General features: G+C 39.3%; 2 protein-coding genes across 2 annotated transcripts in view; one reads left to right on the top strand and one right to left on the bottom strand.

Moving 5' to 3' along the window:
• LOC135222373 (uncharacterized) overlaps positions 1-4535 on the bottom strand; it is a 54838-nt gene extending 50303 nt beyond the window's left edge. The window contains exon 1 of the mRNA XM_064260461.1: positions 3076-4535. Coding sequence (XP_064116531.1) covers positions 3076-4535 — 1460 coding nt within the window. The remainder of the gene's footprint in view (positions 1-3075) is intronic.
• Positions 1-12500, top strand: part of LOC135221712 (serine proteinase stubble-like) — a 93570-nt gene that overhangs the window by 8096 nt on the left and 72974 nt on the right. The gene's annotated exons all lie outside the window — the stretch shown is intronic.

Here is a 12500-nt window from a genome sequence, read left to right as displayed (position 1 = left end):
ATATATCTTATATATATATTATATATAATATATATCTATGTATATTATATATATATACTGTTTATAATATATGTATACTAATATATATATATATGTTATCTGTATTAATATATCTAATATATATATACACACACAGACACACGACGACACCAGAGGACACCCAACACCACCCCCACATATATATATATATTATATATATATATATTATAATCTATATATATATATATAATAATAGGTCCAGCTTACGAGGTTCCAAAACCGAAAAAAAGACCAATCGTAAAAAAATCTATATAATCTATAATAATTATTATATTATATATATTTTATATATATTATCTGTATATTATATTTAATAATAATATATATATGTATCTGTTATAATATATATATATTATATATGTATATATATGTATATAAATTATATATATGTATATGTATTATAATATATATACATATATATGTATAGTATATAATATATAGATATATTATATGTATATTATCATATAATATATATACGTATATATACATATTATATATGTATATGTATATAATCACTATAATATATATATATATCATAACACACACACACACACACACACACATATATATATATATATATATATATATATATATATACTATATATATATATATATATACACATTCACCAGTGATAATAAAACCTAATGGTGATGATACAGAAATACAGCATAGTGTAAATGAATTACTTTACTAACTACACAGGAGAATAAGCCTTTATCAGAATTATCATCTCTCGACATTGCAAACTGACACTGCGAACATAGTGGAGAGAGAGAGAGAGAGAGAGAGAGAGAGAGAGAGAGAGAGAGTAGAGAGATGAGAGAGAGGAGAGAGAGAGAGAGAGAAAGGAATCCAGTTCTCATTTGGAAAACGACTCATCACAGCAATGAGGCGCAGGCAAATGCAAATGCAGTGCCCCGAGAATAGCTACCTACCTAAATACGCCTCAGGTTCCTAATTATGCAAATCAAACTACGTTAGTTCGGTAGGCTTGCTTCTCAGTATTTCAATATTAATTTAACATTTTGTAAAAACGAAGCAGGGGAGACTCTACTGTTATGTGTAAACCTCAGCTAAGTAAACATAGGCGAAATAAGGAATCAAGGGTTTTCATAACTGTCTGCTCTTACCTTTGTATCAATAGCTGAAGCGATGGATACAAGTCATTCATACAGCGTATCGCTAGTCTTCATACAGCTGTGACCTATATCAGCAAGGTGAACTGTCTTCGTTTTTATTATTGTTCTCTCTCTCTCTCTCTCTCTCTCTCTCTCTCTCTCTTCTCTCTCTCTCTATATATATATATATATATATATATATATATATATATATATATATATATATATATATGCATACGTACATACACACACATATATATGCATAACTTGATCACGAAATATATAAAACGTGGTGCAGTGTATAAATAAAGTTAATGGAGGAAGATGAAAAAAACGAGTACTGCCGAGGCCCTTACTATAGCTAAGACTTGCCTATAGTAAAGGGTCGTTCAGACCGAAAGATCTTGGCAGTTCTCGTTTTTTCATTTTCGTCCTTGGCATTACCTTTATTAATACATATAATCACGTTTTATATATTTCTTGATCAATTTATCCATACATACATATATATATATATATATATATATATATATATATATATATATATCACACACACACACACAAGACCGTTTGCAAAACCAGTGCCATCTAATGCAAAGTAACAGAGCATGTTTTATTGTTCCTATTTAAAAATTTGGGGTTCGGCAAAAAATTTTGGGGTTATTATTATTATTATATTATTATTATTATTATTATTATTATTATTATTATTATTCAGAAGATGAACCATATCTATATAGAACAAGCCCTAAGGGGCTACTGACTTGAAATTCAAGCTTCCAAAGAATATGTTCGGTTATCATTATGAAGAAGTAAGAGGAGGTAAAGTGAAATAATAAAAGGCTAAAAACTCCATTATAACAGACAAGGCCTGCTGAAATTATTGCATCATTTTCATATACATTCATGGTTACTAAATCAGTTTATAGTTCGGATCTTTAAAATCCGCAGATGATGAGAAGTATCTTAAATATATTACAGTCTTCTGCTCCCAATGACACTGGACTGGTAGAAACAAAGCAGACTCAGAGGAGTAAACAACAAAATGAATATAACAGACGCGGCACGATCTCTTGACAAAAATGTCTACACTGAGAATGGTACTGAAAGGAATCCAGACTCCGAGATAGGGGCAGGTGTATAAAGACAACGCTAAAATCGCACATAGAAGGAGGTAAATGTACAGGGCCACACATGATGAGAAAGATTTGACAAGCGCCACAAGATACTAGATGGCCGGGGTCATGTATACGTGGGTAACGGGATAATGCTATACATGAGTAGACAATGCGGCAGAACCATATGCGTACAGCCAATGATATATAACATACAAAATCTGTGACGCGGGGAATAAATACGTGGACAACGTGATAGGGACATAGAGACACACGGGGAAAGGTACCTATGTATGTAGACTACAGCGTGAATTCATTTACACATACGCAGTGGTATAATGCCACATATGTAGACGATGAAATATGGCTCTTACTAAGAAGACAGTGCGTTGTCAACATGATATATATGTTACGCAAAATGTAGATAATTGCCTAATGTGTACATTTTGCGAGAAAGTTGCAAAATGTACACATTTTGGAAATTGCGCTTGCCAAATGTAGATAATTATCCACATATGGCAAAATTTTGCCATTTTTTTTAAAAAAAGCAACGTCATTTTGCCGATTGTACACAATAGGCAGAATGAAACAAGAATCAAAGAGAATTAGTATTTATTGTTCAAATTAAAATTAATATTTATTAGTATTTATTGTTCAAACTAAAAGGGATTGACACTGCTTTAACACTTAAATATTGCTACAAGAACGACCAGGGTGGCAACGAGAGTTACATTTTAACAGCTTATTTGTGCAGGAGCATCTGGAAGTTGTGCAGTTTGTTTTACAGGCACACTTCACATACCCTTGGCCTCCTGTGTACCTGGTTACAGCGGTTCTCAAAGCCATTTCAACGTCGGGAACCTCATCTGGGGTGAGGAGCTTCTCCTTAACGGGGTCCATGTCAGTTGCCGTGTACCGGGTGGTTATGCGTCCTTCTCTGCAGCCTACCTGGTACAGGTCCTCGTCTCTCTGCAGTACCACAACCAGGAGGTTCCTGCTCTCACTCGGCCCACGATCAAACTCGGGAACTTTCAGCGTCGCGTTGTCACCCACTTGTAGGGCACTTAAGAGGTGTTTCGCTCTCCTTGTCATTCTAAGTGCGGTTTTTTCTTGGCCGGCTGCAGCCAGTTGCCGAGCTTCAGCGAATTGCGGCGCCTCTTCTCCATCTCGTTCCTCTTCTCCTTCCTGTTCCTCCTCTCCTTCTTGTTCCTCTTCATCAGCCGCCCCTTCGGCTTCATTTTGGTGGATGGTGTCTAAATATTCTTCAGTTCTTATATTGCCGAGCATATTAGGTGGAATAACAGTGGATGCTAGGCCTACCTTGGGTTCGATCCCGAACATGACTTTAAACGGACTTGTTTTTATGGTTTCATGTTCCGAAATGTTTATTTGCCACTGGACAAAGTGGACCCCAACGCTCCACCTGCTGGACTTGTTTTCGTGCATCCAAATTTTTAATTTGTCTTGAATGACTCCATTCAATCTTTCAACTGCACCTTGGCTTTGTGGGTGGCGCGGCCTACCAGTGACGAGCTTAAGTTCAGGCCAGAGCGTAGACAACTCTGATATAACGGCATTCACAAACTCTCTCCCGTTATCCGAGTGCAGGACAACGGGAGCGCCAAAGGTCAAAAATATTGGGAGAAGCGTGTTAGCAACCTCCTCAGCTCGTTTTGATGTCAGGGGCCGCAGCACACAAAACTTGCTGAAATGGTTGATGAAGGTCAGAATATATTTAAATTCCCCATCAGGTAATGTTTGAAAATTGATCAAGTCAATTTGGCATCGAGAAAAAATAGTTTCGCTTCTAACAGGCTTCACCACCAGACCTTTATGTACGCTACGTTTTTTCTTCTCTTGACACTCAATGCAAAAACTTATGAACATCTGGCAGCACTGCATAGTCAAATTAGCCCACTTTTTTTGTCCTTCTTTGAAAGTTTTCTTTTCACCGCCATGACCCAAAGCTGAATGCGCGACCGAAATGGCCTGATGAACTTCCTCAAAGCACACTATAAACTTAAATTCAGTGTCCAATCCTTTACGCTTCCGAATAAGTCGGTCATCGTCACCAACTCTGAGAATTTCGAATCTTTTTTTCATATTATAGTCATCGCTGGTTTTAGTCCCTTCCTTTTCAATTCTAAGCAGCTGAGCTATCCACTGTGCACGTTTCTCTTTCCGAGGAATGACCACATTGTCATTCTTAGACTGTAATAAGTTGTCCAACTTCTGCTCAAACTGCTCTTTAAAGTCCGACATGCCACTTGTGAGTTGGTAGGACAGACCTCTGTAGTAGCAGGGAAGATGAGGGTTTAACTGCCCTCCTCCTTGCCCAACTGCACGATTTCAGCTCGTAAACAAGAAGTGTTTCATATTAGTCTTAGTCTGAGAATTTCGAATCTTCTGCTCAAACTGCTCTTTAAAGTCCGACATGCCACTGGAACAAAAAAAAAATCTGTTAACATTTGGCAAAATACTGTTGCAAAATCATGTTAACATTTGGCAAAATGTCCTTGCAAAAAGTAGAAAAACTGCCAAATGTGTACATTTTGCAATCAATTTTGCCTATTGTGCACAATCGGCACCAAGCGCTGCAAATTGTACACAATAGGCAAAATTAATTGCAAAATGTACACATTTGGCAATTATCCACATTTTGCGTAACATATATACGCAATGAAATATGGCTCCATGATAATAGACAATGTGTTTCTAACATGATGCATTACATAAACAATGAGGCAGGGTCATGTAGTATATGAAGACAACGAGACAAGGTCATACATAAGAAGACACAAGATGGTGGCTATACAGGTACAGATGTAGAAAGTATATGTATATGCAGACAAAGGGACACATGCACAGACAATGGGATAGGATCATATATATAAATACAAAGGAACTGAGCTATGCACACACACACACACTTAGACAAAGGGACGGGCCATGCATGTGTAAGCAACAGGTTAGAGTCACGTATAAGGCCATACGTGTGCTTACAGTGGGATAAAGCTATAAATAAGTATACAGTGAAATATGGCCATACTTACGTACATAAGCATACACGACTACATAATATGAGAAGAAGAGGGAATTACGTCGTATGGTGTTATAATATATAATATATATATATATAATAGATATATATATTATATCTTTATTTAATTATTTACATAATATTATAATTATTAATATATATATAAACATATAATAGTATATATCATATATATATATATATATATATATATATATATATAATTATATATATTATATATATAATCAGATATATATAACGAGATAAGGTTACATTTGCATACAGCAGGATATAGACATGGAATGAAATATAAAATTTAGGCGAAAGGCCAACGCTGGGACATTCACCGCTGAAAATGAAACTGAGAGTCAAGAAGGTTTGACAGGATTAACAGGAGGAAACCTTGCAGCTACACAATAGGTAAAACAACTGATATGAGAGGCTAAAAAGTAAGATGGAAGAATGAGAATATGAACAGAGGTACAGTAAAAACATCAAAAGAGGGGTGCAGCTACGTGCCAAAGAGACGCTTCAAAGAACCTTCAGCAATGCCTACAGGGCTCGCGTGAGGTGTACTAACGGCACTACCCTTTCACGGGGAGTTACCGTGTCATAGATGCGCAAGCAAAATGATAGTGCAATAAATACGGTGACAACGGAGCTGGGTTATATTTACGCAAAAAATAGGAAGGGACATAAATACTTACGACAGTAGGAAGGGGCCATATAAAACGGTCCAGCCCAAAGTGTGTTATCAGTTAAAGCATGTTGACTTGGGCGGGGTGGGATACTGCAAATCCAAGAGGACTTTGACCTAACGCACCTAAAAAGGGTTAAGCTAAACGGAACTTTCTAAGTTCAGCACAGAGCTGGGTGTGGATGGTGTTCTATTATTAAGGTCGTCACAATGTCCTGCATTCTTGGTGAAGTGAATATAGAGTTAAGGCCAAAGGCCCAGCGCTGGGACCTATGAGGTCATTCAGCGTTGAAACGGAAATTGACAGTAAAAAAGGTTTTAAAGGTGTAACCGGTGGAAAACCTCGCAGTTGCACTATGAATCAATTGTTAGGAAAGGGTGGAAAGTAAGATGGAAGAAAGAGAACATGAATAGAGGTGCAGTAAAAGGAATGAAAAGAGTTGCAGCTAGGGGCCGAAGGGATGCTGCAAAGTACCTTTAGTAAAGCTACGGTACCGTAAGAAGTGTTCTGACGGCACTATCCCCCTGCGGGGATCTGCATGCTTGGGTTGACAAGATTCTTAATATGAAGCCTACAAATAATAATCTACGAAGCTAAGGTTTTAGTTGTAGCAATTCAACAGTTTATATTTTAGGTAAACTAGTTAGTAACTTGGCGTATAATAAAGTATCGTGATTGGCAATGAAATATAAAGGATTAAAGATAACTTTAAAAACACAAGGGTAAATTATAATACTCATTACCTTGCGATTGTTGAGCATTTATTTTTATTTTCTATATTTCTCATTGGCTTATCCTCATCAAATTTCCTTGAAGTATCCGTTCGCTGTACGCTGTGTAAATTTTACATTCCTATGTAACTGAATTTTATTATTAGGTTTAAACACAATGCAGTTAAATTTTAAGTAATTCTGAAATTTAGCGCTTATCAACTTATAATCAATGAGAAAACCGGCATCACAACAGCAACAACAATAATAGCAATAAGAATATAATAATAATAATTTTTCATTAAAAAAGTAGCTTATGAATACAATTTAGCCAGACTTTCAATGATGCACTGATGAGCAGTTCAGTTCGATACAGGCTTAAATATGATATTTCTAACACCAGTAATGTTCTTCGTTGGACGAGTGGTTTTCGCTCTCGGCTACCAATCCGGTGGTCCGAAGTTCGATTCTCGGCTCGGCCAACATGGAATCAGAGGAATTTATCTCTGTTGATAGAAATTCATTTCTCGATATAATGTGGTTCGGATCCCACTATAAGCTGTAGGTCCCGTTGCTAGGTGACCAATTGGTTCGTTCCTAGCCAAATAAAAATATCTAATACTTCAGGCCAGCCCTAGGAGAGCTGTTAATCAGCTTAGTGGTCTGGTTAAACTAAGATATACTTAACTTTCTAACACCAGTAGTCAATTGCGTGGCCAGGAGCAACTCATGTACATCATCATGGGCAGATTCTCGGAGGCAGGCAGGCTCCTGACTTCACTTTCTTTCACATTTTTTTTTCTCAACAGCTTTTACGCCAGTTGATGTAGTAGGTCGGCGTTCGCGCACGAGAGACTTTCCCGGAAGCATATTCCTCCCGAACTGTAACCGAGTGGCGCGCCTTCCCTGGAAAAGCGGGACGCCATATCTTAAAAACGAACCATAGAATCTTCTTGCAAAAATGTCAATATTTTTTCCACACCCAAATTCCTCAAGGGACATTTATTTAACCTAACCCAACCTAAGGGCGCGGCACAGCACAAAAACTGGGCAGATACAACATTAGCATCCATCTCGGGAATTCGCTTCCCGGACTTGCCTAAGTCCTTGCTCAACTGCGAGGGATGTCCGTCATGAAACGCGTTACAGCGCCATATACTACGTAATTATGGTGGCGGAAAGCCAGGAAACCACGAGTTTAAAAGAGAAATCCCATAGAAAATGGCGAAAATGCACGTCATTTGGATCCGATCCCGGGGTCTTTTGAATTTACTATCGGGCCGGTAGGAAAGGATTTGTGAATTTTTATCGAAATGCAGGTAACGCACGGGAATGCGTTTGCGTGTTATGTAGTTACAAATCAACAAATAATTGGTAAGAACTTCATTCGAAAAATTGAACAGCAACGAAAGCAAATGTGATACTGGTGCTAGTTGTGGCCAGGTGCCGCCAAACTCATCCCCAAAGAGTCTGCCGACATTCACTGGCCATTGCTTTTACAATGAACTGTCAATTGAATATATTCGCTGGACCTTGAATACAAAGTAGACAAAGATTTCCTAGTGGCTCTATTGCTCATAAAAAAATTGTTGGAGCGTTTGGAGCAGCGAAGAAATGAACAAGATCTCTTGTAAGCACTTAACACAATTTCCAGAAGATAAATATCTGGTTACAACCATCGGCGAATACAAGTAAAAAATGCGTCGAACTTTCTTCTGGGCAATGGAGTTTTCTGATATCATCGTATAATCAAGGTATGGCCAACGAAAATAGATCTATCTTTCCGCGGTCTCCGTAAAATGTTGTATGAGCCGCGGCCCATGAAACTTGAACCTCGGCTAGGTGGTGGCCTGGACTATATTGCTATACCAGACACACGATTATGACGCTAAATATAACCGTAAAAAAACTACTGAGGCTAGAGGGCTGCAATTTGGTATGTCTCATGCTTGGAGGGTGGATAATCAACATGCGAATTTGCAGCCCTCTAGATTTGGTTGTTTAGATCTGAGAGTGGAGAGGAAAAAGTGCGGACGGACAGACAAAGCCGGTGACATATATAAATTGCACTCCCTTGAATTTAAGACTCCCCAGTCATTATTATACGTATATAAAAGTAACACCCCATTCGTTTTTAAACGTATGATTTGCACTCCCCAAGTCCATAATCAAAGTGCAATAAAGACGCCCTCTGCATAATAAGCACTCGACTAGTTTCTATGTGAATTGTGAGTATGCCAAGAACTCTAAAAGCCAAGCCAAGCCAGGCCAAGTCATGTCACGGCAAGAACTCTAAAATCAGAGCCACGCCAAGCCAAACCAAACCATTTCATGCCAAGCACTTTAAAAGGCAAGCAAAGCAAAGCTAAACACTAAAAGCCAAGCAAAGTCAAGCCAAGCCCAACCATGCCATACCAAGCACTTTTTTAAAAGGCAAGCAAAGCAAAGCCATGTCAAGAACTCTAAAAGCCAAGCCAAGCCAAGTCATGGCATGCCAAGAACTCTAAAAGCCAAGCCAAGCCAAGCCAAGCCAAGCCAAGCCAAGCCAAGCGAAACCATGCCATGCCAAGCACTCTAAAAGCCAAGCCAAGCAAAGCCAAACTATGCCGTACCAAATACTCTAAAAGCAAAGCAAAGCCAAACCATGCCATGACAAACACTCTAAAAGCCAAGCCAACCCAAGTCAAACATCTAAAAGCCAAGCAAGACCAAGCCAAGCAATGTCAAGAACTCTAAAAGCAAAGCCAAGCCAAGCCAAGGCATGATAAGCCAAAAACTCTAAAAGCCAAGCCAAGCCAAGCATAATATGCAAAGAACTCTAAAGACCAAGCCATGCGAAGGGATGCCATGCCAAGCACCCTAAAAGCAAGGCCAAGCCATGACATGCCAAACAAAGCAAAGCAAAACCAAGCCAAGCCAAGTACAGCCAAGCCATCATATACCAAAAACTCTAAAAGCCAACCAAAACCATGCCATACCAAGCACTCTAAAAGCTAAGTCAAGCCAAGCCAATCTAAGCCAACCAAAGCCAATCTAAGCCAATCTAAGCCAAGCAATGCCGTGCCAAATACTCTAAAATCCAAGCAAAGCCAAACCATGCCATGCCACAACTCTAAAAAGCCAACAAAGCCATCCAAACATCTTAAAAGCCCAGCAAAAGGCCTAAGCTAAGGCCAAGCCATGCCATGTAAAGCACTCTAAAAGCCAAGCCAAGCCATACCAAACATCTAAAAGCCCAGCAAAACTAAGCTAAGCCAAGCCATGCCATGTAAAGCACTCTAAAAGCCAAGCCAAGCCATAAGAAGAACTCTAAAAGCCAAGCCAAGCCAAGCCAAGACACACCATGCCAAGCACTCTAAAAGCCAAGCAGTCACGCCATGCCAAGAACTAAAAGCCAAGCTAAGCCAAACCATGCCATGCCAAGCACTCTAAAAGCCAAGCCAAGTCAAGCCAAGTTCAACCATACCATGCCAAGCACTTTAAAAAGCAAGACAAGCAAAGCCAAGCCTTGCCAAGAAGTCTAAAAGCCAGACCATGCCAAATGCTAAAAAAGCCAAGCCAAGGCATGCCAAGATCTCTAAATGCCAAGCCAAGCCATCCCAAGAACTCTAAAAGCCAAGCCAACCAAAGCCAAGCCAGGCCACGCCATGCCAAGCACTCTAAAACTCAAGCCAAACCAAGCCAGACCATGCCATGCCAAACACTCTAAGAGCCAAGCCAAGCTATACCATGCCAAAAACTCTAAAAAGCCAAGCCAAGACAAGCCAAACCAAGCCATGCCAAGAATTCTAAAAGCCAAGCCAAGTCAAACTAAGCCCAACCATACCATGTCAAACACTAAAAGATAAGCCAAACCAAGCCAAGCCACGCCATGCCAAGCACTGTAAAAGGCAAGTAAAGCCAAGCCAAGGCAAGATAAACCAAGAACTCTAAAAGCCAAGCCAACCAAGCCATGCCAAGAATTCTAAAAGCCAAGCCAAGCCAAGCTGAGCCAAGAACTCTAAAAGCCAATCCAAGCCAAGCCAAGAAAAGTCATGCCAAGCGCTCCAAAAGCCAAACCAAGCGAAGCCATGCCACGAATTTTAAAAGCCAAGCCAAGCCAAGCCATGATATGCCAAGGACTTTAAAAGCCAAGCCAAACCATGTCATTCTAAGCACTCTAAAAGCAAAGCAAAGCCAAGCAAACCCAATCCATGCCATGTCAACCATTCTAGAAGATAAGCCAAGCGAAGTTGCGCCATGCTAATCACTCTAAATGACAAGCGAAGCCAAGCCATGCCATGCCAAGCACTCTATACAACTATGTCTAAACCCTATGTATGAAAGCAACTATAGAATGCAGAGTACAAGAAAACTAAAAATTACATAATGCACAACAGTGCGTTGTTTGGAAGACGATGACAAGATAAAGAAAAAAAAAACATTCGTTAATGAGGTGCATAATAAATCCTGACGTAACCTGTCTTCTCCGCAGCCCTTTTTCTCCAATGAGAGAGATAAGGGATCAGTAATCCCTAGATACTGCACCTAAGTAGAGATGATAACAGGGGGTGCTCGGGAGAACTGCCAATACCAACTTCATTTTCCAGGGCAAACATTCCTTAGCGCAAGACGACAGCTCTCTGAAGCCTCCGGGGAATGTTCCTCTCCATCGCATTAGCATTGTTGAAACACAACTCACATTCATGTGCTAGGATGCGCAAAATACCTTTTGATGAGAGAGAGAGAGAGAGAGAGAGAGAGAGAGAGAGAGAGAGAGAGAGAGAGTTATGCAACATTCTGACGCTCCTTGTTACTATAGTAGATTCACATCAACCATGCATTTTACGTCTAGGCCCGTCCCTTACGACGCTCCTGATTGGCTGTTGATAAGCCAATCACAGGGCTGGAAACTCTCAGTCTCTCTCAAGAGTTCACATGGGCACGATGTGTATTCCATCTCTCCTGAGGTATACGTTTGAAAGACGGATCCCTCAGGAGAGGAGGAACACACATCCTACACATGTGAACTCTCGAGAGAGACAGAGTTTCAAGCCCTGTGATTGGCTTATCAACCGCCAATGAGGAGCGTCGTAAGGGACGGGACTAGATATCAAATGCACGGTTGATGTGAATCTACTATAGTACTGTTCCTAATAAAGTGAATTATTGTAATAATATATTGCTCTCAGCAAAGTAAGTTCTTGAAATAAATCGTGAACAATAGCCTCTGCATCTGAAGGAAACTATATGTAATGGAAACTTCTGCTAGGTGGCGTATTCACAGAGAAGTTTTATTGTATACAGTATGTTGAAATAATAATCCTTGGAAAACTGCATTGCCATTACAGTGTTTATATGTGTATATACATAAACATGTATGTATGTACATACACATAAGCAAACGGCTTCACAGATATAAGAAACAGCAATGTCACAGCCGCCTCACTCTCTTCATCACAACGCTTATCAATTGGTGTCAGGACTCCACAGGCACACTGCATATACTATAACTGTAACAACCACAATTCACCCTTAACTTGTCGAATTATTCACACCTTTTGGATACGCCTCTTACCACAAAGTCTTCGATCCAAGTGAAAGAATATGAAGTCATTCTGATGTTCGTAGCACAGGATTCCTACCGGCACCTGGATCATCAGAACCAGGGTTGTAGTAATTGTAATTTAATTGGAATGTAATTAATTACAGGATGATGCAATTTGTAATTTAATTGTAATTACAAAATGGAAATGTTAAGGATCGGGCTCCATTATGAGTGATGGGTTGCTTAAAAGACTTA

This window comes from Macrobrachium nipponense, chromosome 3 (genome assembly GCF_015104395.2).
Source record: "Macrobrachium nipponense isolate FS-2020 chromosome 3, ASM1510439v2, whole genome shotgun sequence".
NCBI classification, from domain to species: domain Eukaryota; kingdom Metazoa; phylum Arthropoda; class Malacostraca; order Decapoda; family Palaemonidae; genus Macrobrachium; species Macrobrachium nipponense.
This window is presented reverse-complemented; position numbering and strand designations above follow the sequence as displayed.